This window comes from Epinephelus fuscoguttatus, linkage group LG20 (assembly GCF_011397635.1).
Source record: "Epinephelus fuscoguttatus linkage group LG20, E.fuscoguttatus.final_Chr_v1".
In the NCBI taxonomy this organism is placed as follows: domain Eukaryota; kingdom Metazoa; phylum Chordata; class Actinopteri; order Perciformes; family Serranidae; genus Epinephelus; species Epinephelus fuscoguttatus.
Genome location: NC_064771.1, coordinates 28,304,489 through 28,332,280, shown reverse-complemented (window position 1 = coordinate 28,332,280; position 27,792 = coordinate 28,304,489). Strand labels below are relative to the sequence as shown.

Genomic DNA, 27,792 nt, shown 5'->3' with positions numbered 1-27,792 from the left:
GACTGCCATAGTTTGCATGCGGTATGAAATTCAAATTTAGCTCCTGCCTCCTGGTGGCACTTTTTATGTTACTACAACAACATTTCGGCTGGGACATGAACAGCCACAGTGACTGAAATAATAGAAATAGTAATAAAAATAAGACAAGATTAACCTGATGACTTCACAGACGTCATGAAAGACAATCGGGGATGATTGGTGTGGACCAGTGTGAAGTCTGTCATGTCTGTCGACCAAGTCACAGCACAATCAATTACACAATTATGACTCCACAATCACATAATCTGACACAGTGACAGAAATGTTGTGTAGTGTGGGCCCAGCATTAGTCATATTTTTAAACTTAACCTCTACTCATCTTCTGCATAGCTCCATATTGAAAAAATAGCAACCAAAAACACACTCGCCACTGTGATGTAGACAATAAAGAAAACTTTGTTGATTGTTTTAGCCACTCTGGTCCAGTAGCCGGGCTTCCCTTTTTCCATCCTGCATTTACGAACCAGAGTGAGTGTTTTCTCCACTGCCCTCAGCTCATCTGAGACCTTCTCCAAGGCATTGGACTCCTCTGTCAGTTGGCTGCTGCTTCCCTGCCGAAGTGATTTAATGGACTGGTATTTAAAGGGGAAGTTCCATTTTTTACAACCTGGACCTTATTTCTGGCATTAAATACCGTTGTTTACTCACCCAGATAAGTTTGGTGTCATTTGGAGTCCTTCGGAAGATATTTAGATCCGCGAGAGCCACGTACATCCATATAGTGGGAATGATCGGGGCACCGACAATGAGGCTCTAAATAACACATTATCTGCCGCAAAACTCGTTCATTTCACCAACATGAATCGCTAGAGTTGCTTGTCATCATCATCATCCGGGTCATTTATACTGACCTACTAACCTCTGACCTGGATGATGTCATCGCGCCGCCGCACACCCGGCAAGGCTCTTGTCGTTTATTAAATAGCGATGATGTGAAGGTGATGAAGGAGACTCCGATGACACCATCTTGCTTGTATATAGAAAAGGTTTATTACAAGAAGTACAGCATCAAATCAAGCACCTAGGAAGCCTGAGAGAGAGTTTGAAGCCAATATGAACTGCTCTGAATAACGGCTCAATTTACCCTGCATATATAGGTTGGTTGTTTTGATGAACTTTGAGACAAAATGTGACAAGTGACAGAGAGACAATCTAGATGGAATCCAACCTTTCATCTTACTTATCTATCCTTGACCTAAGCCATAATAAAATCTTGACCTGGGCCTCTAACTGATCATATAAAACCCCGGTCGTCACATAACATGTGGCACGTCAGATACTACACTCTGTTTACGGCTTTTTGCTACTGTTAGTTTTTTGAAACATGGCTGAATATTTGTCAGATTTTGAGGCTGTGGACGACGACTTTGAATATGATGGACGTCCTTACCGTTTTGAGCCACAGTATACGGATGAGGAGCTCTTTGAAGGAAGGATGCGGAGGCAGAGAGAGGAACAGCTGGCCGGAGAACAACAAACCGCTGCACGTCCAAGAATAGATGCTAACTGGTGGTGTTCTTGGGACAATGTTCCTCTATGCCAACAGAGGAGAAATGCCTTTGTTGCTCTGAGTGGGATTTGAGGCCAGGAGATAGGCTACATGTCTGGATGTCTCCAGAAATGACTGTCTCACAACTACAGAGGATTTCACTTCTATGATCAACTGGGCTGTTGTAGAGACTTTTTTTTGTGTCCCAAAAGTAAACTGGAAGACCCAGCCAAAGCCTGCAGGACCGAACGGGCAACTTTTGATTGAGTAAGTAGCCTACACACATGCATAAGTTGTTTATTTTCCTTGAATTTGTTTGCTTGATAAGTAAATAACTATGAGAATTTACATTTCTTTAGTTTCTTCTCATCGCTTGTGTAGAACGGCCCGCACACTGCACAAAAAGCAGAGGCACTACTTATGCAAAACGTGAATTTATTATTACATAGTGCTCAGTGGCAAAAAGTGAGAAACAGAAAGGTGAACGTTTCGGTGATAAAGAGGATTGTCTTTACGAATTGCCTCTGACATCATCCAGGTCAGAGGTTAGTAGGTCGGTATAAATGACCCGGATGATGATGACAAGCAACTCTAGCGATTCATAAAAACAGTTTCGCGGCAGATAATTTGTTATTTAGAGCCTCATTGTCGGTGCCCCGATCATTCCCACTATATGGATGTACGCGGCTCTTGCGGATCTAAATATCTTCCAAAGGACTCCAAATGACACCAAACTTATCTGGGTGAGTAAACAACTGTATGTAATGCCAGGAATAAGGTCCAGGGGCCTCATTTATAAAAGAGTGCTTAGGATTCATACTAAAAGTTGACGTGCGCCCAAAAGCTGAAAATGGCGTGCGCCAAAAAATAATCTGATTTATAAAACCGCGCACACGCACACTTGCACGCAATGTTCTCTTTATACATCACAGACCTCCTGGAGTTGTGCGCACCCAGGTCCGCCTCATATTCTGCCCTCTACACGCCCTAGTTCAACCATAAATGGTCATGCAAATCACCTCATGAATGCGATCTGCATATAAATAAGCCGGCATGCGAGCGTTGTGTGAGTCAAGGCGACGGGTGAGAAACGAACCAAAAAACGGAATTTCTCCGAGACTGAGCTAGAGACCCTTTAATGGGAGGTGGAGGACTGATGAAAGATTTTATTTGGTGGCCACAGCAGCGGGATCACTAATAAAAGAAAGCGAGAAAAGTGGCAACACATCAACGCTGCTGATACTGTCAGCTGTGTCTGTGGGACTGCACGACAGTGACAGAACAAAAAAAAAAAAGTGGTCTGATCTAAAGGCAGACCAAATATTTCTACTCCTTTACCAACATGTAGTTAATGTGTTTAAATTTGAGGATGTTTGACATTGATGTGTGACATAAAGAATCACATTTATTAAAGGTGGAGGCAAAAAGGAGTATGTGCCAGTGCCATCTTGCGCAATTACGCACGAGGGTCACCGCAGTATTTATACGTTTATGGCAATTAGTCTGATCAGACTCAAGGCCTGAATTACAGCATGAACCAGTGGTATCCCGGTCCCAAAATACAGCGTGTAATTTGAAATACAATTCAAAGATGAAAGTGTAATAGGCGAACACGTTTCTTCATGCGGGTTTTGTCATGAACAGCACATGTCTAAGTAGGGCTGATGAAATGAGTGTAACGGTTGTGCTTAATGGCTGTATTTACTTGTATCGAGACATGATAAATGCACTGGAAATATTTAGATAAATAAATAAATAAATAAATATATTCCATGCAGTCACACCATCCTCTCCCCCTCCTGCGCTCACAGAGTGGACAATCAGACGTTAGAGGCAGTGCGGATTAAATACGTACTTAGAAAGAATTTCAATTCAGGATTTGAGTTGGATTTTACAGTGTTTTTATGAAACAATTATCACTCACTCCAAGCGCAACATAAGGCTGCTGGATTTAATTTCAATGATAACATGGATCTAAGGTGGATATAGCGTGACATTAAATTTGTGTGAGACATCAGTAAAAATCTGACTCCACTTCTCCACCTCGCTGTCTGCATCGCCACTTCCCAGTGTCTTCCAAAATGTGCGCACGCATGCCTCAGAGTTTGCTTACAGGTGCGCACATTCTCCTGCCAAGTTTATTTTTATAAATCACAACCTTTGCGTGGTAAGTGGCAAATGCCACTTTCAAGCCCCGTTTTGTGCGTAAGCAAGCTTTATAAATGAGGCCCCTGGTCGTAAAAAAACAAAACTTCCCCTTTAACAAGATACAGAACCTTATCAGATTGTAAGGTACTACATTTGACATTCCAGTTTTTATGTCCATTGTAATGAGAATAGAAGAGTTGGTTCATCCAAATTACAAACATATTTTCTCTGGTGTCTCTAGTGATATCTTGTTGTGCAGACAGTTTTGAGATAGTTTTTGGTTTTGAGATATCTCTGAGATTTCTGCCTCCTTCCCAATACAATAGGTGTGAATCATATTTTGCTCATTGTGGTCAAATAATCGTGTTAAAAAAGCCATTAGCAAAATCTCTTTCCAGAAATCAGTGTTACTCTGAATAACCCAAAGAACATACTGTCAACAACTGTTATGCTGTCCTGTTTTTTGTTTGTTTTGTTTTTTATTATTTGTTTGAATTTTAAAATAAAATCCAATTCTAACCTCTTTGGTCACCGACAGCAGTTCAGATGGAGGCTCATCAGCAGACACATCACAGACACAAGCACAGTGCATCCGTTTCTTCCCTCCTAAAAGGATATGATCGACACAGAAAGTTGTAGCATATTCAACATGATGTAATGCAAGTTGTAAGTGTGTCTCCATTCCAATCATATTAGTAAAATATGATACTAGCAGTGGAAAACTGAACAACAATGGGAGACAGAGTTAATATCCAGAGGTTTAACTTGCACTTAATCTCACCTCTATCATATTTATGTATATTGGCTTTGCCCTGTTTGTCTCCACATTCCTTACTCAGGCTCTGGTTTTCATCTTCCTCATTGTCTTTGGATTCAGTCTTTCTCTATCAGATACATCACCAAAATTGTCTCCAGGAGGCTCAGCAGCATCAAACTAAATATTCCAATACAATAGACCGCTGAAGAGAGAAGGCCGTATCATTAATGTGGATGAAAATAACCACACATTGACTCAACATATGTGCTGTTCCTGCTCATATAAAACAAAGTCAGATAGAGCAATGACTATGAGTTTCTTTACCTATAAGTGGAATCCTGTCTGAAGAGGAAGGCAAAATGTCATTGAGAATAAGCTGCATCACAGTGACAGCAAGCAGCACAGTGACCTTGAAGCTGAGTTTTTCACCACCAGTGTCCGAGATCAGGAAGGAGGCCAAGTCCAGACAGAAGAAGAACAGGATGCGTAGTATGAAGTTGGCAATGTAGAGGACAGACCGCCTCTTCATGGAGATCTGTGATTGTAATTTTTTTTTTTTCAAATTTCAATTGTTTAATCTTCTTCTCATATATTTCAACAAAGCACACAAGTTGCAAAAAAAGGCAATCTATTTGTGTATGCAGTGGTTAAGGAGCCTTCAATCTACACTGAACAAAAATATAAACACAACACTTTTGTTTTTTCTCCCATTTTTCATGAGCTGAACTCAAAGATCTAAAACATTTTCTATATACACAAAAGACCATTTCCCTCAAATATTGTTCACAAATCTGTCTAAATCTGTGTTAGTGAGCACTTCTCCTTTGCCGAGATAATCCATTCCACCTCAAAGGTGTGGCGTATCAAGATGCTGATAAGACAGTATGATTATTGCACAGGTGTGCCTTAGGCTGGCCACAATATGCTTCACATAGACAGTCTTCCATGCAACTAAACTCCATTTTTACTAACCTGGCACCTTTATACATCATAGATCATATACACATATAGTCTAATTTGGCTTTTAACATGATTACATGTGCGGAGAAGGAAGTTAAAGCTTCTGCTCGACACATGCCCTATTGTCATGTGACCGTCCACATGCCTCCCTAGTTGTGACTTCACCCTTTTCTTTGTAGTTTTACCTGGTCCCCCCATTTTGTCCTACAGACCTTAGACATTGTGAGTTCAGGCGGCCATTCTGTCTTTGCACACACACACACACACACACACACACACACACACACACACACACACACATTTACACTTCCACATCTGTATATAGTTACCAGTTAGGATACATTTGTTAACACTCTAAGCGCCAAATTGTGACAAGCGACATTGCTGAATAAAACAGACCATAGCTCCAAATATACTGCCAAGTCAAGTGAATTGATAATACCCAGTCACATAATGCTCCAATAATGAAACAGCTGTGCTGTGTTTTAAAGCAGTCAATACAATTCTGTCCATTTCATTACTTTATAGTCATATACATTTGTATATTCATATATATATATGAATTCATGTGTATATATATATATATATATATATATATATATATATACAGTACAGGCCAAAAGTTTGGACACACCTTCTCAGTCAATGCGTTTTCTTTATTTTCATGACTATTTACATTGTAGATTCTCACTGAAGGCATCAAAACTATGAATGAACACATGTGGAGTTATGTACTTAACAAAAAAAGGTGAAATAACTGAAAACATGTTTTATATTCTAGTTTCTTCAAAATAGCCACCCTTTGCTCTGATTACTGCTTTGCACACTCTTGGCATTCTCTCCATGAGCTTCAAGAGGTAGTCACCTGAAATGGTTTCCACTTCACAGGTGTGCCTTATCAGGGTTAATTAGTGGAATTTCTTGCTTTATCAATGGGGTTGGGACCATCAGTTGTGTTGTGCAGAAGTCAGGTTAATACACAGCCGACAGCCCTATTGGACAACTGTTAAAATTCATATTATGGCAAGAACCAATCAGCTAACTAAAGAAAAACCAGTGGCCATCATTACTTTAAGAAATGAAGGTCAGTCAGTCCGGAAAATTGCAAAAACTTTAAATGTGTCCCCAAGTGGAGTCGCAAAAACCATCAAGCGCTACAACGAAACTGGCACACATGAGGACCGACCCAGGAAAGGAAGACCAAGAGTCACCTCTGCTTCTGAGGATAAGTTCATCCAAGTCACCAGCCTCAGAAATCACACGTTAACAGCAGCTCAGATCAGAGACCAGATGAATGCCACACAGAGTTCTAGCAGCAGACCCCTCTCTAGAACACCTGGTAAGAGGAGACTGCGAATCAGGCCTTCATGGTCAAATAGCTGCTAGGAAACCACTGCTAAGGAGAGGCAACAAGCAGAAGAGATTTGTTTGGGCCAAGAAACACAAGGAATGGACATTAGACCAGTGGAAATCTGTGCTTTGGTCTGATGAGTCCAAATTTGAGATCTTTGGTTCCAACCGCCGTGTCTTTGTGAGACGCAGAAAAGGTGAACGGATGGATTCTACATGCCTGGTTCTCACTGTGAAGCATGGAGGAGGAGGTGTGATGGTGTGGGGTGTTTGCTGGTGACACTGTTGGGGATTTATTCAAAATTGAAGGCACACTGAACCAGCATGGCTACCACAGCATCCTGCAGCGACATGCCATCCCATCCGGTTTGCGTTTAGTTGGACAATCATTTATTTTCAACAGGACAATGACCCCAAACACACCTCCAGGCTGTGTAAGGGCTATTTGACCAAGAAGGAGAGTGATGGAGTGCTGCGGCAGATGACCTGGCCTCCACAGTCACTGGACCTGAACCCAATCGAGATGGTTTGGGGTGAGCTGGACCGCAGAGTGAAGGCAAAGGGGCCAACAAGTGCTAAACACCTCTGGGAACTCCTTCAAGACTGTTGGAAAACCATTTCAGGTGACTACCTCTTGAAGCTCATGGAGGGAATGCCAAGAGTGTGCAAAGCAGTAATCAGAGCAAAGGGTGGCTATTTTGAAGAAACTAGAATATAAAACATGTTTTCAGTTATTTCACCTTTTTTTGTTAAGTACATAACTCCACATGTGTTCATTCATAGTTTTGATGCCTTCAGTGAGAATCTACAATGTAAATAGTCATGAAAATAAAGAAAACGCATTGAATGAGAAGCTGTGTCCAAACTTTTGGCCTGTACTGTATATATATATATATATGAATATACAAATGTAAGTTGGATGGTAATCTGATGGAGAAATAAAGAAAAAAATCAGTTATAATTATCATCCACTCACAGTAATTAATTTAACCCAGACAGATACGATCATTATAAGCCGTTTCCAATATATGTCGTATTTGTATAAACATAATGGTTCGATATGTGCTCAGCTTTGTGGTCCTCATTCATAGTGTTATGTCTTTTTCTATGTAAGAACATTGAGAGTAAAGTTTCTTCTACATGTACAGTTAAAGTGATTCTGTTTCTGAATGTAACATTTCTCCTAAATTTTGCCTGACATACCTATTAAAAACATTCAAAGGGTATCTTTGATAACATGTCCACTACAATCTGCGTGTTGGAACAGTTTTTTAATACAAGAGTTTGACGTGATGGAGCCACTAGTGGGTGTGATTAAATCTTGAATGGTTCTAATAGAGTTGTGTTTCAGACTTTTAGAAGTCAGTGCACAGTGAAATACAATACATTTATGTGATAGATTTTATTAGATAAAAACACGTGTGTTTAACCCTGCTGTATAAATGTTTTGGCCCTGAGTTTTGCATCATTATGCTGCAGTATATGATGCTCTATCAACAGTTATTGTTGTGAGTGTATGTGGATTTGTGAGTGTGAGAGCAAGCACACACATTCAAAACTTACATCACTTCAACAATTAGATCTGGCTTCCACATAACTTCAGTAGGAAATAATACATGATTAAGTCCACAGAACATATCTGGATGCCACCTAATGTGGTAATTGTTCCAACTCTAAACAGGAAAACATTCGAGGGAGGGGATCACAAAGGTAGAAAATAGAGAGAGAAAGAAAGAATGAAGAGATTTAATTTAAAGTAAACAATTTGAGAATGATGAACAGGTGAGAATGATCAAAAGTGACTATCTCAGAGAGAACTCACCATATAAATATAAAACCATATAAACCATATAAATGTGTGTAAAAATCTTTCAGTTTTAATGTAAAATACATGTTCGCAGACATTACACTTCATATACCATATATCACAAACAACACTTTAGTTAGTAATAGGGCTGTCAGCATTGATGCATTGATAGCAATGTGATCAGGTCAAAACATAATGAATTATTTTTTTTAAATCACTTTAGGACAGACAGATGGATGGATGGACGGACAACCCGAAAACATAAAAGACATAAAGACAGGAAACTCACCACATCCAGGATGCCATAGATCACCATTTTGAGGTCAACCATGCAGTAACTTTGTAGTGTTTAACTGGTCAGACCATTATGCTGCAGTATATGTTCTTCATCAGGTTATTGTATGTGAGATCCTGATTTGTGCAGTTGAGCAAGCACAGTACATCCCATCTACAGCAGAAACATCAAGACACATTGAGTTTATTTATTAAAGGTAGTAAATAAACAAATATTAATTTTTACAAACATTCTGAAAATCCTCTCAGAAAGCTCCTAACTTAGGCTAAGAACTTTTGGTAAGGAGTCCTAGCTTAAAAGTGATTTAGGAAAGTTCTTAGAGCAACTCTGAGCGAGGAAGGGACAGAAACTTCTACCTCAGTGAGGAGGTGTGGTTGACCCTGTTGCTAGGTATGATGCATTCTTTTAAGATATATGATTGGTTGTCACAGACACGCCCCTGTGCTGACCTGCAAGGTGTGGACACCCAGTGGAAATGAAATGAACTGCTGACTGTGAAAATGTCGCCATTATTAGTGTGAACACTCTGCTGATGGAAGGTTGAGACAGATTCAAGTCATCACTGCTGCACTGCTGCATTTTTCCAGTTTCTCAAATATCTTGTTGTAATCATTTTATTTTTGCCGTTATGGTGTCAGGTGGGAAATGTGTGTGTATCCCTAATGACATCGACAATATATATTATGCCTGCACAATCTAATCTGTGGTATTTAATTTCCTCACTGTCATCCAGCGTTTGGAGAATATTTCTCTGACTTCTTTGTGTTTCCACCATTTTCTCCTTTGATTAAGAAACTCTTAAGACTCTTAAAAGTCCTCCTCCCTGCTCCTAACAGTATTTCACCTTAGGAGCTCTTTTAAGGTCTAAGATCCTTTGTGAATAACTTTTATCTTTAGAAGGACCTTGTCTTAACTTTAAAGGGATTTTTTTTTAGAAAACCTTACAATTCTAAGAATTTCCTTAGAATTTCATCACTAGGAGCGACTCTTCGCACCAGATCTCAAGTTTTTTGTGAACATCAGATTTACTTTATGTGCTCTATGTGCTCTAACTGACAGAAATGACAAACAGTAGTCACTGTGGGGAGGGATCCACTGCCTCTGAACTTTTTATCAAACACTGAACAACACCAGCTCACATATCTGCAGTAGTAATAATATCCAGTGCTTGTGGTCACTGAAAAGCCATTATGAGATGGGCATTGGCAGGACTGCTGGGTTTTATTTCATCAGACCACTAATGATTTCATTTTATTTATTTATTTATTTATTTATTTATTTATTTATTCATTAATGTAAGCATTTTTACATTTAGTTAAGTTTAAAAAGGGCACTCCATTTGAGATTGATCTGCTACACATTGTCTTAATGGATGCTGATTGAATTAAGGCCAGGAGCACAATTTTATGGGCAAGTAAAACCAGCATTGCAATGGGACAATAATCTAGGCTTGGAATCACAATATCAGTCTAGGCCAGTCCTCATGCATTCAAAACAGACCATGTCATCTTCTGTGAAGTGCTTTTTCCATTTACAGTTTACACCAGTCATACATCTCTAGTTTTATTACTACACACAAAAACAACCAACTTCAAAAAGATCCAAAATAGTTATGACCAGGTGAGTGTCTAAAGTGCCAGTGCTATAGGAATAAATATCAATTTATGTAATTACTCTGCACTTTTGGAGTGTTTATTTCCTGTACTTACCTTCCTCAGAGCTCTGATCGGACTGTTGATCATGAAGAGGCTCCTGCTGCTCTGAGTAATTTGAGGCACTTCCACCTGACAGAAGAGCATAAAGCTTTAACCTTTGGCAAAATCTCTTTCAAAACACAATTTTGATATTTTATCAGTGTCTATTGACATCCTAAAACATGTAACTTTGAAAATAAAAAAGTAGGGTCATTAATCAGATTTACTAAATACTTTCTCACTTAGCTCTGCTTGGTTAAATTGGTTTTAAGATATCCCTTTCTGAGATTTTTGCCTGAACCCTGAAATAATTAATGTGAATGGGATTTTATTTCTGGAGATCAAAATGACAGTTAAAAAAAAATCAACAGCAAGGCCTCCTCGGGAAATGTGCTCCTGTTACTCCAAACTGTGAACAGATTTCTTTTCTTTTTTTCTTTTTTTTTTTTTTTGGAAACAGTATTATTTTAGTTTGTATAACAAAGCTCCATTCACCTCCATCATATTGGGGTGACAACAGAAATGTCACAGCTGCATGCATCATACAGAATTGTTCCAGCTTACCTGTGAAGAAGAGCAGTAGGAGGAATTTAATGTCCATCAATCTCATTAGTCTAATGACTGATGATGCCATCAAACCAAAAGCTTTTTCTTCTTGCTTCCACTGTTGTGGCTGTTTAATTTGTTTTAGAAGTCTTATCTGAAGTATACACTAACGTACACAATTTAGATTTATTTACAATACAGGGGGTACGTCCCAAGTCCCTTAAAATTACTGCTAACCACCTAACCTAGCCACCTTGCCTAACTGTTTAGTCCCTCCCACTTAGGAAAACATTTAAGGAGTCAGGAGTTAGGAGTGAGGAGCGAGGATTGCTGATAAGAGACATGAGACGGCCTTACTCTGAAGCGTCACGTAAAGCGACGTCCTTTTCTGATGACAGCGGCACCTATGGGCGGCACAGCTGGATCTGCTGCATAACAGAGCCAGCATTTGGCGTACATCCCAAGTCACATTATATCCGCTGATCAAAGCTGTCTACCTCAATCAATTTAATTGTATTTATAAAGCCCAATATCACAAATCACAGTTTGCCTCAGAGGGCTTTACAGCATACAACATCCCTCTGTCCTTAGGACCCTCGCAGCGGATAAGGAAAAACTCCCCAAAAAACCCTTTAACGGGGAAAAAAAATGGTAGAAACCTCAGGAAGAGCAATTGTGGAGGGATCCCTCTTCCAGGACGGACAGACGTGCAATAGAAAAAGACTTCCTGTTAAGAACCTCTCGTGTTACCTTACTCATCGCACCTAACAGATCCCTCCTAAAGCCTAACGCTAACTCCTTACCGGCAGGAATAAGAGACATGAGACGGCCTTAAAGATGGCGGAGCTGGAACGACTTCCGGTTCAAGTGGTTAGGAGTTAGCAGTATAAAATAAGAGACTTGGGACGTACCCATATACAACAATTCTCAGGTGTGACTAGTTAGTGCGCCAAGTTTTTCCATCCCTTCCAAGGCACAGTTAATTTCTTGCCACCTTAAGGAGGATTTATACTTGTGTGGCAGAACCTACCCACATGGCCTACGCCATTGTGAGCATTTATACTTGCTGTGATGTGTCTGTGTCACTCTGCAGTTACACCTCGAAAACACTAGTCGGCGGTGGAGGTTTCTATGAAGTGCTGTAAAGTTTAGTTGATTCAAAACACACATTAAACACACATTAAACATGGCTTAAAGGGAAATTTAGGTTTATTTCAACCTGTCTCCTATCGTCCTAAATTTGTTTCAAGTGACTAGTGACATAAAAATAATAGTTAGCATGTTAGCCGTTAGCCTAGATAGAGCCAGGGCGCATAGTAGCATCAGACCTGTTAAAACGTAAGTGAACGGGCATACTTCAAGTGCAAAGTTAGTCCACTAAACAAGCTTTTTTTCCCACAAAGACCGCCTCATATCGTTAGGATAAATGTCAGAGAACATATAGAAAACGACATGTAAACGTGTTGTCTTACCTTACCGGTGTGGTGCCATGTTTGTTTATCATCTAGCTCTGCTTCCCAAAGTGCGGCCGAAATATCGCGAGAACAAGCAGCGATCTCATACTGCCAATTCACAACTCTATAGACAATGATCATCAGTCCGCAGTAATGCTTAGCTTGCTACTTTAGGTGTGCTTCTACCGTAACAGCTATCCTAACAAAGTAATCACGCTTGCAGTGGACACCACAGCAACTTGGAACCCAAAGTGAATTTTAGAGCTCATGCAATTGCACTGACTGAAACACAGTGTCTTTTTACCATAGCGTCTGGGTAGAAAATTTATTTAAATATAGCATACACTTACACTGATATTTGTTTTATCTGGCTAAAATACATTTTGCTGCTGCCCCATCCACAGCGGTGCATTGCTCAGCTTCCATGCCAGCAAATTTGGTTCATCAGAGATGATAACAACGCAACACAGTACATTAAATAAGCACAGCAGAAACATCAGATCGGCTTACAGTGTTTGACTTTATATCTTTAAACCTTACAGTTACGACTGAAAATGACAACAGATATCAACAACTGTAACTGATCACTGATATAATTGACTGCTAACTTCCACTGGTATGGCTGGTGGTTAGTTACAAAGACGTTTGCCGATTTTACATATCACTACACTTGTAATAAATAGCCAGTTGTCTACCAGGAAGTCACTCATGTTGTTAATACGACGTCCTGATGATTCGGTCTGTACACAGTGATTCCACTTACTGCCGAGCACACCTGTAATTGACACAGTAAAATTCAACTGTGTGTCCACACAAAATAGGTGGTCCTTACAAGCAATTACAAAAACAGCGGTCCCCATAACTGACAAAAACAAGTACAAGTGTGTGTGTGTGTGTGTGTGTGTGTGTGTGTGTGTGCATTTCATGAGGGAAAAAATAAATGATTTAGTTGTTTATTTGTGCGATATCAAGAGTCTGATGCATGTTTTCATAGCCATTACTGTGCATACAACAGATCACAAAATTTATTCAATACATCATGACGTAACATCGGCTTAGGCCCTGATCATACAGCGAGCGTTTTAGCAGCTGGAGGCGCTTCTCACCCTCAACCAGAGCTACAGCAAGTGCCCTCTGCCTCAACATTTTAGGGACCAGATACTAATTACTATGAAATAAATAAATACATAATCAGTACATTGATTACACGGGAGTGTTAGGAGGTGAAGGGGTGGTTGCCTGACAACAGTAAGAAGCTGCAGTGGGCAGGGTTTTTTTTACTAGTAGCATCTGATTTTTTTTTATTATTTTTTTAAAAAAAGGCAATGCTGGGTGCCTCGCGTCCTGTGTGATCAGGGCCTTTAGTAAACAGCATTCACTTCACTGCACCACATTTCCTCAGAAGGAAACATGTGACATCAATATTTAAAGGTTCTTTAAGTTTAAGTTTTCTGCAAGAATCTAGACAACCTGTGAAAGCATGTACAATACATAAAGATTGTGCATATTACTTGCTAAAGACATGTAAATATTAGATGTCGGATTAGTGTACTTTGATTTTACAAAACAACCAGGCCAGTTCATTCTGTGTATATGCGACACATGTTGATGTAGCATTGTGTACAACATGCATGCAAGTATGTGAGTGCACATCTTCCAGCAGAGCAAAAAATGAAAAATAAAACCACTGTTCAGTGTTCAGCGCTTAAACAGAGCTGAGCACACAGGATCAGTGGATAGGATAGATCCAGGTGGGAGCAGGTGTGATAGTTACTGACACTGATGAGGGGTGGAGGCTCTGTAATCAGAACAGTGAATTACAGAATGACTTGTCGTTAGTCAGCAAATAAATTTAGTTTTGATTTTCCCCTGTGGGTCCATGTGCGGATGATACAGCTAAATGCAAAGAAAGCAAAAAAGTGTTTCCTCTCTCTCTTTCTGAGGCAAAAAAGAGACAAAGGAAACAATTACCATGTTATCATGATGTAGCAACGATCACCTCTACGCAGTGTTCCATTTGATAAAGATAACAATTAAAAACAGACACACCACTGTTAAATAGAAAATTAAGAAAACTCTGTTGACTTTTTTAGCCACTCCGGTCCAGTAGCCAGGCTTCTCCTCTTCCTTTCTGTTGTTGAGGAGCTGGGACAGGGTTTTCTCCATCTCCTTCAGCTCATCTGAGAGCTTCTCCAAGGCATGGTACTCTTCTATCAGTTTGCTGCTGTTGCCCTGCAAAAAAGGGTTTATACAAGTATCGATTGTAACATTATCAGCAGACATTCAGTATTTTGTGTCCAGTGTGATTAAAGCAAAACAGCATTCTAACCTCTTTGGCCACAGGCAGCAGTTCAGACGGAGTTTCACGAGTAGACACATCAAAGATACACGCACAGTCAGTCCACTTGAGCACCCCTGAAAAGACAGTTTTGCCAAAATTAAAATAATACAATTAAAAAGCATATATAAAAACATATAACAGCAAAAGAAATAGAAGAATATGCCTCTAGATGGGGTTGCATCAGCTTTTTCGCCAATCCATTTCTAGGTCTCTTTGTTTACATAATTGTTAAACAATTTTTCAGTTAACTGTCAGGTCACATTGTCGACCATGTTCCATCAAAGGTACTTCTTACACGCTTTTAATTACAGTAAACAAGTCATATTTTAACAGGTTAGTTTTATCATCTGGTCAAGTCAGCAGGCACATGCACAGGTAGACCCCAGGTGGTGCTTAGGCACTTGCCCTTTTGTCCTCTGACTAGATAAGACCCCTTTTTTGCAAGACATTTCGTTTCTATTTCTTTTTCTAATTTATTATTTTAGTTTTTAAATTTGGCCATGCCATCAATTCTCCACTAACAGTGTGTTATAATGCCCGACATCTGCATTCTGCCAGACCACAAGAGCCCCTGCCCGTCCCTCACCAAAACCCTTTGTGAGAGTCACCACAGTTAACGCACTTTAATCAAGCGCCCTGCAGAGCAGCATCCATGTCTCCCTGAGGTCTGTCTTCATGGACAGCCAGGTAACAAAAGAGTTTGCCCTAAGCCTTAGTAGTGTTTGGAGCTGCTGCGATATTAAACTACTGAAAACATCACAATACTGCTAGTTGAATTTAGGTAATAACCCACCATCAAGCCTCACAACAAGCAAGCTAGTCTGGTGTAAAATCACACCATCTCACTCAAACTATCTGGCTGTTTCCGGTTCACCAACTGCCCGGCATGAGTGGAGACTGATGCCGAATTGCTTTCCCAGTTCCAAATGCCTTTTAAAACCAAAACTCAACTCAAAATGATTTTTAGATCTCCCACACCATGGCTCTGATAATTTAATTAAATAAATCTGAAATGCAGTTTGGTGCTGCACGTGCCTTGTGCTGCAGGCAACTGTCCTCTGGGATCCTTTATGAATATTTAAGGCCCTGGTCACACAGGACGCTAGGCACGCCGAAATGCTTTTTTATTTATTTTTTTTTAACCAAATACCACTCGTAGTAAAAACAAACCGAAACCCTGCAGCACCTTTTTATTGTTGCCAGGAAACCACCTCATCACCTCCTAACATTCCTGTGTAATTGATGTACTGATTATTTATCTATTTCGTAGTAATTAGTATCTGGTCCAGAAAATGTTGAGGCAGAGGGTACTTGCTATAGCTGGTTGAGGGCGAGAGGCTGTCAGTAAATAGTTTGTTGGGCACAGGGAAAGAGAGATCTGTGTGGGTACATGAGACCCTAAAAAGGAGGGTGGATCATGGGGAGTACCACCACACTGACAACCTGCTGTCTATCTTCGGGCCGTATAGCTCTGGGTATCCAGCAACAGCTACCACCAGTTTCTCCACCATTGTTTACCAACTGTAAACTTGTTGTTGTGACCACCAAAGAAGGCCCGCCTCTCAAATCATCCAATTGGACAATGGGGAAATGGCGGAGATGACATGAGGCATTTTTCCACTCTGAGTTGAAGGTTTTTCAATTCAAGGAATTCACAGCATTCCGGCAAAAACGCCAGACCAGAGCGCATCGCGAAAAACATGAGCAAAAAGCTTCATTCTCATTTAAAGCAATTACAAAAAGGCGCCTCCAGTTGCTAAAATGCATCCTGTGTGATCAGGGCCTTAGAGGATAATTTCAAGTATTAGTACGTGACTATTAAATGACGTCAGTGCGGTTTTCTCCTACACACAAATTTTATTGCTTACAAATTCTTGGATGGTGGATTGAATTTTAAAAAAAAGCAAATCTAATTTAATTTCTGGACCAACAGGAAACAAAACATTTAAATTAGTTAAATTGGTGGTTAAATTAAAGGGTTCCGATGATAAACTAACAACTAGAGAAAATATTGAATAAGCCCTGCAATTAAGCCCTTCAGAAAAGAACCATGTTTGTATGAACCAAACTACCTGTTTTCTATCTCTGCAACTTCACATTGAAGAACTTCAGGGTAGAAATAATCCTCAGTGTGTCAGTGTGTCAGAGCAGCATCTACTCTGTACATCCAGAACTATTTTAACCTTTTAACCAGTTCCTTATTTATACACAGTATAAGACTTGTGTTGACTCAGCAGACAACATAAATTAAGACAAGCTGATCTACAGGAGAATACATATTTGAAAGTAGCACATAATGCCTGAGAGTCTACAGCATTATAATCTATTCTTTTGTCACTTGCCACCAGAAATCTGTTTTCCTTTAAGTGAGTACATTTCCACCATAAACTGATGCAGAAACATTCACCAGAATGCAAGAAATGAAGTTTGAGGCTCAAAATTTCCTGTTGGAGGTCATTTTAGGTAGACGTTATCAGGCTGATGTATGTTCGAGTGTTCATTTTCCTGATAAGTTTGATTTTAATTGGTTATTTGATGCTGTAAAAAGGGGGGTTTGACACCATGACTGACAGCCATGTGTGCCAATCAGTGTGTTGGCCCTGCTTGCTATGGGTCCCATGGTGGGAACTTAATACTGTGGAGATCGCGACTCTGCAGAATCTGGCTCCACATGACAACACCAGCACATGGTGGCAGTTGCTGTATCCAGGATATTCAGGATCTGTTTTTTTAACGGGGGAGGAAGTTGAAGAAGGTTGTCCATCTTTATATACAGTCATTGATAAGGACAAGTAACTACTAAGGACACTTGTTATTCCTAACAAGGCCAATTTTGAAAATAAAAACAGCTGATGCAACTGGCTACAGGTCTTACCCCCATGACAGCTGCGGATGTTGGCTTTGCCCTGTTTATTACAGTCTTCACTCACACTTCGGTCTTTATCTGCCTCTTCCTCTCGGGATGCAGAGTCTTTTTCCATCAGATGCATTACGAAAATTGTCTCCAGGAGGCTCAGCAGCATCAGAGCAAAAATCCCAATGCAGTAGACCGCTAGGAGGGGCAGGCAGCATCATTAATGTAGACAACTACTACATTGAGTTAGTGTGTGTGCTCCAATAAAGGACTGACTTTGATGGTCTTTACCTATGAGAGGAATCTTGTTTGATGAGGCAGGCAGAATTTCATTCAGGATAAGTTGTAACACAGTGACAGCGAGCAGCACAGTGACCTTGAAGCTGAGCTTCTCGCCACCGTTGTCTGAGATCAGGAAGGAGGCCAAGTCCAGACACAAGAAGAACAAGACGGGTACCAAGAAGTTGACAATGTAGAGGAGAGACCGCCTCTTCATGGTGATCTATGAGATGATGTCAAAGCGTCAGATGGTTGATGTTCCTCCTCCTGCAGCTTGAAATAATCTGTAGTACACAGCTTGCAACAACATAGTGATCTGCTCTGATGTGCTTAAGTCTGCAGTGTCAAAAGAATCAACAAAGTCTTTAAAGGGATACTTTGCCAATTTTTAACCAGCTTTGCATCAACAGTGTGGGTATTATGCATGAACTTCCCTTAATCTTACCAGCGCCCAGATCTCCCTGCTCATCTCCCAGCTCAAATCCACCACATCATCCGGCAGGTTTTTGCTGGCTGTAGGGTTGATGCTCAAGGTAGAGACTGTTTTTTTGTATTTTCCAGCCTGCTCCCACTGTGCAACCCATACTTGCATTAATTGTAATTTGGTGCCCTCTAGTGGCAGTGATAATTATTAGAGGAGCAGAAAGAGAAAGTGACGCAACATAGCACTGCTACTAATGTTGTGTTCACACAGGGCGTGAATAAAACAGATAACGCGAGTAAATTACATGTCAATATAAAGACAGATTAGATGCGAATTCCCGCTGGGCAGTGCGATGAACATGATGCGAATGACATAAAATATGAAAATTCAGTAGCACGAATGAAGCAAGTTCAGGTCATACGCTTATTCGCGAGAGTTAAAAATCTTAACTTCAGTGACCGATTCATGCCGCAATAGTCAATCAGCATTGATATCCCTGGGAATGTACGATGCTGAGGATGTGTAGCATGTTAAGTGATGTCGGTGACATGTTGTATGTGATATATGTCATTCAGCATATGTCACATTATGGTAGTAAAAAAGAAGTACTTATTTAATGCCAAACCACAATGTTTGTCTTAACCTAACAACCAATTTCTAAAGTATGTGCATGTCTCGGTTGCATAGACAGCATAGACATCTGACATGTTAATATGAATATCAAAAAATATCGATAATAAAGTGCTTGATGACAAGGTTATTTTTTACACTGTGTGCATCTATATGTAGTTATACGCACAGTGTAAATGACGATGTCTTGGCCAAACATATTGCTGGCGTTGTTGGTAGTGACTGTCATGTTGAGAAATAGCCATTCGTACTGGGTCCGCATCACCTCACGAGAACACTCTGTGGCCTCTGAAGAGTTGTCCGTCGACTGGAGCCGAATGTCCTTTGCTGAGGAGGGAGATAAAAGAACATCTAAGGTTGTTTGAGGTGAGATAACAATGAAGAAATGGATGATAAGTGGAGTTTGGTGGTGTGTGGTGGAGACAGTGAGGCGGTGTAAGTTTGATTCACAGCCAAGCTGGTAGGGGTAAGTCCAGGACAAACCACTTTTTGTTAGCATAAGGAGAACACCATTTAGCATCCAAACCAATTGATTTTGAAAGCGGGCAAAGGTGTACCACAAGACATGCTGTCATACTTGTAGAAAAGTAGAAAGCATTAGAAAGAAAGTCATTTTGGTTTACAGTTCAAAATCTGAGGTTCTTTTTGTAAAGGGTGACAGGTTGGCTATTACCGAGTGTAGAACAGAATGTGCAGTTGTGTGTATTTGATTGGACAATGCAGTCAATTGCTGGAAGACGCTGCATTACAGTGAAGGACCTCTGTTTTTTGCTGAAGCCCCACTGTGTCCACGCAGTAACATACATTTAGCAAAGCCATCTCCACTGCAAAATCTCTGATCACAGTAAATGACACGTACAGTGTAAAAATATGGCAACCACAAAACAATAGTCCCGTATTCACTAATGAAACAAGGCTAACCCTCTCACTGTCACTGATATCATAAAGTGAATGAAGGAACGTAAACATATATTTCAGACTACAATGACCATGCATGATACATTAGTCTAGCATTGTGGTGATTATCAATGGAGAAAATCCAATGCAAACCAAAATTTATAACTTGCGCTGTTGGGATTTACAGTAGGATTCCCACTAACTCAATGCACTGACCATAAATCCGGCTTCAATCAGCGTCACTGTCAGTCAATGATAGGTGTTTGCTTTCTGCAAAATTAAATTGATTTTTTTCTGTCTCCATATACACAGTATTGAGACTGCTTAATGCACAGACAGGGGGCGCCATCGCAAAGCCGTTTTATCACTCTCTTCGACTCCATTGAGAAATACAAAAATTTACCATCGCTGGAAACAGCAGTTGCTGATCTCCTGCTGCCTCGTTTAGTTGGTTTGTGTTATTATTAACAGGTTCAGCTGGGATTTAAGTCATACAATGACACAAATTAACTATTTGATCAAGGCAGCGGTAGACCAGCAGGTCCTGTGTTCAACAAGCTTAAATCACTTTTTATCTCATTGAAGTCTGGTAACTTTGACAAGAGCACACATGGGGAACTGAAGCCACTCATGGCTTCCCCATCAGTCTGGTTCAGTTCAGTGCACATTTTTTCTGTTTCCATTGTGAAAAGGTTTGGATGATACCAATAGAACGGTTCCTTACATCCCTATTTTTGGTCAACCCTCTGTTGGGGTACCATGCATACTGATTTGGTACTAACAGGGGGAGCTAGAAATACTAGAAACAGTCCTTTGATTGGTCAGTAGAGAACACAACTCACTCACCGGTGTATATGACAGACTTGAAGGTAAGGTTGCAACGCTGTATGTCGAAGGGGAATGTGTAAGTGTGCATCCTGCAGGTGCTGACCAGCACCTGGTCGTTCTGGACTTCAACATATCCTTTATTATTGATGGTAAGATAAGGGCTCGGAGGGGCTTTGTCCTTCTCTGTCCTGTACAAGAACACACAGACATGTGAACACAGAGACACACACATGATGGCTTCAGGAGGCTTTAAAAACTAGAGATGCACTGATGTCAATCCAATACCACTGCTTCATTTTTTCCAAATTCAAAATCTGTATGCCTCACTATGTGGAACTCACTGAAATCATTTTTATGTCAGGTAACTTGCCAGAGACCGAGCTGGCCTTGATTACTTCCCCAGGACTCTAATCGGGAAGGCCAAGGGCAAAGAGAGGCGTCTTCTTCTCCAAGAGAAGGTTCAAGCAGCTGTGGAAGAAGAAAGTGTGAGCAAGATGGTGGGTCTAAAACAGCAGGGAGCATGGACGAAGTGGGAATCTGCAGAGCAGCGTAGAGTCTCAAGGAAAAACATCCTGCGGGCAGACTACTTCAAGTCCGACTTCTGATCCAGGCTGTGTACATCGACCTTCCAAGCACGGAAAATCTCCATATCTGGGGCAAGAGCACAACGCCATCTTGTGCTCTGTGCTCTGGAAGAGGATCCTTTAAGCAAATCTTAAGTAGCTGCCCAAAGGCCATAGCACAAGACCGCTACCGCTAGTGGCATGATCAAGTGCTGAAAGCAGTTACAGAGACTGTAACCTCAGCCATTCCCACCAGCAAACACCATCGCCCAAAGACGATCACCTTTGTTTAGGCTGAAGAGAAAAACTGTACTGTAGGACTGTAACATGCTCATGTTTAACCCAAATAATGTGTCATGTGACTGCAGTTGGTTCAGATCCAGGTCGGAACACCACCAGAGTTCATAACCGAACCGAGACCACCTCCTCAAAACGGTCTTGGTCCGGTTGTTTTAATGGGCACACGAATGCGATTGCTGTGTTCACACCTGCCCAAATGAACCACACTTACGGGGCGAACAAACTTGAGATTGATTGAACTGAGCCAAACAGGGCAGATGTGAAAGCACCCTAACTGTACCCTGGGAGGAGCGCATGGATGAAGCCAAAGAGCAAAAACGTGCCAAGTACCAGGAGCTGATGGAAAGGTGCAGGAGGCAGGACTGGAATACCCAGTATGAGCCTGTTAGGCTGGGATGTTGGGGCTTTGCAGGCCGGTCACCCTGCAGAGTACTCACAAAGCTGGGGATAGTGGGACTGGCTAAGAAGAGGGCCATAAAGAATATAGGGAGCCATTGGGTTGCTCTGGCTGAGGAGGGAGGCCCCACGGTCAACTGCTGCTGGGATGCAAGACAGGCACTAATCACCCCTGGCTGGGTCACCTGGGTGAGGGTGTTTGTTTTGTGTTTGAAGAGACCCGAAACACTCGATGACCCTAGAACACATCACTGACGATGCATCCCAGGGTATCCACAGGATGTATTCTATAAGTGGTCAGGGATCGCTTTAATGATGAGTTGGCAGCTTGATGGTAAACACTGAATTTTATGACAACATTGACAAAGAAAGGACGTTAAAACATGGACCAGTTATTGCTGATAGAACAATCAGATCGTTTTGAAATCAGTGTAAAATAAGTAAAAGAACAATTCAAAATAAAACTCACACACCATAAAGTAGTAAATTAAAATGAAGGTGTTATTAGCGGGTTAGAAGAATATTTACAAGTAAAATAAAATGTCATAGAACATTTACTCAGAATTGGGTTCAGGTTAGGGTGAGGGAAAGAACTGTTTCAACGTGGGTCCTCACAGTGTGTGTGTGTGTGTGTGTGTGTGTGTGTGTGTGTGTGTGTGTGTGTGTGTGTGTGTGTTTGTAGTGGCGCCAGTAAGATTATATTTCATAGTACATACAGGAACCGCTTGCCCACTTGAAGGGTTCCTTTGACTCGTAGGATTCCACGCATGGACATACGCAGTCTACTCAGTGAGCAAGCAAGAGAATAACATTAATGTCACCGACACACGACCACCATAAAACTCTGATTAGCCTACCATGAGTATTTCAAAGACAAGCCAACAGACCCGACAACAACAGCCAGCAAAATAATAAGACACAATATAATACACTGAATATAGCCCAGAGGAACACACAGGCATTTAGCAGACAACAGCGTGTGTGTGTGTGTGTGTGTGACTTACATTTCTTCAATAGTGAGATCTGGTTTCCACAAAATGTCAGTAGGAAGAGAAACATTATCAATGCCACAAAACTCATTTGGGTCCCAGGAGATGTATTCATTGTGCCACCTCTGCAGATGAAAACCAGGGGTCACATAACAGGAACATAAAGGGAAAGAAAGAAAGTGAGACACAATTTAAAAAGGCACTTGGACAGGAAAAAATAAAGGAAAAACATTTCCCAACAGAATTCCAGTCTTTATCATCTCACTCACCATGACAGTCCAAACATAAGGAATGAATTTCTGATCTTTTTCAACCTGTAAACACAAAAATACATCTTGAAAATGTTTCCAGCCAGACGAACACTTCAGACAACGTCAAATCTAAACTAGAAACCTCTCAGGGAGCACATGCATACACATACCTCCACACAGACTGCACAATGCTCTGAAATAATAGATTATAACATTTAAATCTCAATCTACATTTACAGTACGCACTGTTTTACACTGGTACATCAGTCATTGTACCTTTGGCCTGTTGGGCTACTTCACAACCTGGGAAACTGAACTAAACTGTGCGCATCATATTTTTCACTGTACATATTTTCCCATTCATGTGCTTCCCTTATGTGCGTGCTGTTGTAATGGTTTATGTTGCCTGTTGCTTGTTTCTTTTCCTCTTAGCTCTTTTCTTTGAATTGGAACTGAGCTACCGCACTGTACAAAAACTTTCACCACCAACTGTGTTGCATGCCAATAATAATAAAGTGTCAAGTATCAAGTGATAGACAGGCCTGGAAGTCCTGTCTGGAAATACCTCTGTGAGACCTTAGCCCCGTCTCCACCAAACACTTTCAGTATGGTACCTTTGGAACCAACAGTAACCCTTCAGACATGGTACCTAGACCCTAGAGTTTCCACTGCAAACAGTACTCTTAAATGTGGGTGGGGTTGTTGTCACTCACTGCTCCGTCCACCACTGCTCCATCACTGTATTTCCTCATTACCTGTGACACAGATGGAAGTCTGCACCCGAGTCTCTGTTTCACAGTGGAAACAGAAAAAAAGCATACCGAACTGTACCATACTGTACTGCTCAACGGAAACGGGGCTAAAAAGATTAGTGGTTTGGCTGCAGTAAACCTTGCAGAGCCTGCCCTCTGACTCTGTGTGGTGATAAATATCTGGGCTCAGTCACACTTCACTTTGTTAGACGGGAACAGCCAGAGAAAGCAAGAAGGCAATATCAAGTCAAAGCGTGTGAGATATACTCACAACTAAAGATTTGGTCATTTTTTTGTTATACTTATTTATTATTTATACTTTTTTTTTTTTCAAAAAATCTGTTTTGTAATTGAGTTTGTTGTGAAGACAAAAAAGAGGCCGGAATATATGATGAACTTTTGCACATCCTGCACAGAACTTTACAGCTTTTCATTTTTAAAGCAGCTATGCACATATCTGTTATAGAATTTATTTTATAGTATCTTTCGCATATCTTACTATATAATGATGAAAACTCTGTCTGTGGGTGTGTCTGTGTCTCTGTTCCACGTTTTTCTCCTCACTGACTTGGTCAATCCATGTGAAATTTGGCACAGTGGTAGAGGGTCATGGGAGGATGCGAATGAAGCAATATTACATCAATTGGCCAAAGGGGGGCGCTATAGCAACGGATTGAAATTGCAAACTTTGAATGGGCATATCTCATGCCCCGTATGTCGTAGAGACATGAAACTTTGCACAGAGATGCCTCTCCTCATGGGGAACACATTTGCCTCAAGAACCCATAACTTCCGCTTATATAGATTTTCCGCCATTTTGAATTTTTTGAAAAACACTTAAAATCGATCTCTTCCTAGGAAGTTTGAGCGATCTGCATGAAACTGGGTGAACATAATCTAGGGACCAATATCCAAAGTTCCCTCTTGGCAAAAGTTGGAAAACTTACTAAAACTGAGCTTCTATAAGGCAATGAATATTGCGGAGGGCGTGGCTCATCACATAAAGGTGTATAACATCTCAAGGGTTTCACCCATCACCACGCAACTTTGTAGGCATATGACCACACATAATCTGAGGGGACCCCTCCATTATTGACCCCATCAAACAAAATGGGGGCGCTAGAGAGCTCATTTCTTATCTAGGCCTGACTGCCATATGGATTTTTACTAAACTTGGTAGATATGTAGAACAGGACGCCTCAAGGTGACTGGAGAAATTTAACTCTAATTGACAACTGGGTGGCGCTATAACAACAGAAAAATGGCTAAAATGCGACAGATTGCTGTGGCTGCAATCGTACTGTCAAATTCACAAAAACTCTGTCTGAATACATTGCTCGTCCTAATGGGTTCAGTTGACTACTTAATCTGCAATTTCCTATGACCTGTATCCCAAACACACATCACGTGAAACTGTATGTGGGCAACTGTGCACTCAATGGGTATGGACTAGTTTTATTTTCTATTTTCTTTTTGATATATATGCTATTTTTTTGGCTGATGCTGTACTTTGCCTTTGTTCTTCTTAATATGTCATTGTATGTATATTTCAATGTGCCTACACCAAGGCAAGTTCCTTGTAATGAAAACCTACTTGATAATAAATCATATTCTGATTCTGGTATCTAAATCAAAACTTACTGAACAGAGTCAAGACCATGTTTAGTTTGTAGACAATGAATTTTCCCAAAGGCAGAGAACATTTTAGGTGTTACATTATATGTACACAGGTTGGTTTTGCAGGTTAAAAAGAGTAATAAAAAGGCATTAAAGAAAAGCACTACAACAGAGCTACATGACTTCTACAAGTTTGCATGGCCAGCTGGAATATTTTCAACCTATCTCTTATCTGTAACGGCTTAGCTGGAGCTGATCGCAGCTGACTCACATTCACACCTACGGACAATTTAGAGTCACCTGCATGTCTTTGGACTGTGGGAGGAAGCTGGAGTACCTGAAGAAAACCCACGCTGACACGGGGAGAACATGCAGACTCCACAGAGAAGGGCTCCCCCACCCTGGGTTTGAACCAGGAACCCTCTTGCTGTCAGGAAACAATGCTAACCACTGCACCACCGTGCCACCATGTGTCATTTGATTCATGCCAAATATGTTCAAGAGTTATGGCAGTGTGCTACAACAATCTGGTAATTCAAGTAAAACTGAGATATCAAAAAAATGGACGCAACCTGTTCTGACAAAATAAAAATATTAAACACTTACCACATCTAGAATGGCGTAGAGTAGTACTTCCAGGGAAACCTGTGTGGGGTGTTTGTAGTTTTTAACGGGTCGGGTCATAAAGAACAGCTCGTTGTTTGTGGACAAGTTCAGGTGGTTTAAAACATCCTGATAACTGCAGTTACCCTCAGGCGACACAACATCTACAGCAGAAACACAAGAAGACACACAAAATCAGAAAATTATCCTTGCTCTTATTATCTTATGCTCTTATTAGCTTTGTTGTTGTCTGTCTGCCTATCAGATTTGCAGTATGTGCTGTTAATGATGTATAATTATTAGACCAAAACATTGGTCTGTGGGTATCCACTGCCGCTAAATCTATAATGTAACCATGAAAAAACACCAGCAATATCTGCAGTAATATCCAGTGACTGCGGTCACTGAAAGGCTATTATAGGATGGGCGTTGGCAGGACAGCAGGGTTTTATTTAATCACTTCACTAATGATTTTTTAAATGTGAGCATTATTGCAGTAATTTCAGTTCTAATGCGGCTCTGTTTCAGATCCATCTGCTATTTGTCAGCGAAGTACATGTTCAAATCAAGGCACATTTTTTCAGCTCAAATCTGGGTTTAAAAATCTAATTATGCTAGCTAAAGATCTCAAACATTCCATTTTTATTGTTGCTATCTTTTTGAAAATGATATTCAAAAACAAATCATTTTTATTGATGTGCTTTTCTTGGTTTTTATTTGTCACATTTGTCAGTAGGAAGTTGGAAAGTTCCCTCATTCCTTAACTATAAAGCAGATACATGCATCAGCATAATTAAACACGTAAATTTTTGGAGACCATAAAAACATTTTGATTGAATTAACAAGCCACAAGAATGTTCAGGAAATAAGTTTAGCTCTTCTCGAAACTGGGACACATTGGGCACATACACCTGAACGCATCATGCATGACATTGTCCATGCTTACCTGAAAGGAAGAGCAGGAAGAAGAAACCAGCAAGCATCATGACTCCAACACCTGTAAGAGCCCAAAGTCAGTGAGACGCCTGACCGGTGAATGTGTATCCCCGTCCTCCCAGTACTGTCTGAGAATGTCACCAAGTCTGTTCCGGTAATAATACCACTGTCTCATACTGGAAGAGGGCCGGACAAACTGGATCACCAATCTTTTATTTATTTATTTATTCATTTATTAAATAATGAATTAGTCCAACAGCCATCTGGAGACAGTGGTCACTCCCACAGTGGTCATCACAGTATCGCTCAGTGGTCTCTTCGGGGAGGAAGAGGAAGAGGCGAGACACTTTGGAGACCAAAATGTGCCATGATGATGTTTAATGGTAAAAGTAAGTAGGAGTTACTGCAGATAATTAACATGTCACACACACATCCCAGCGAAAAATACATTAGAGATGTATCAGAGCCACCTGATACTTTGATGTGGCTCATCTACAACTGACGATTAACTATAATACATATCTGTTGTCACTGATAACAACAATAATGCAGTTTATTTTACAGCACAAATCAAAACCAGCATTACAAAGTGC

General features: G+C 40.6%; 1 protein-coding gene and 1 pseudogene across 1 annotated transcript; both read right to left on the bottom strand.

The window, feature by feature from the left end:
- Positions 1 to 350: 350 nt before the first annotated feature.
- On the bottom strand, positions 351 to 8,866 carry LOC125881280 (5-hydroxytryptamine receptor 3A-like; annotated as a pseudogene).
- Positions 8,867 to 9,270: 404 nt separating this feature from the next.
- Positions 9,271 to 27,264, bottom strand: LOC125881279 (5-hydroxytryptamine receptor 3A-like; the record flags this gene model as incomplete). Its single annotated transcript, XM_049564367.1, is given in 12 exon segments — positions 9,271 to 9,294; positions 10,555 to 10,629; positions 14,625 to 14,771; positions 14,869 to 14,954; positions 17,756 to 17,932; positions 18,026 to 18,349; positions 19,206 to 19,394; positions 20,811 to 20,980; positions 23,056 to 23,165; positions 23,310 to 23,354; positions 26,267 to 26,427; positions 27,210 to 27,264. Coding segments are annotated over 12 exon segments (1,563 nt in total), but the record flags the coding sequence as incomplete, so codon positions are not given.
- Positions 27,265 to 27,792: the final 528 nt, after the last annotated feature.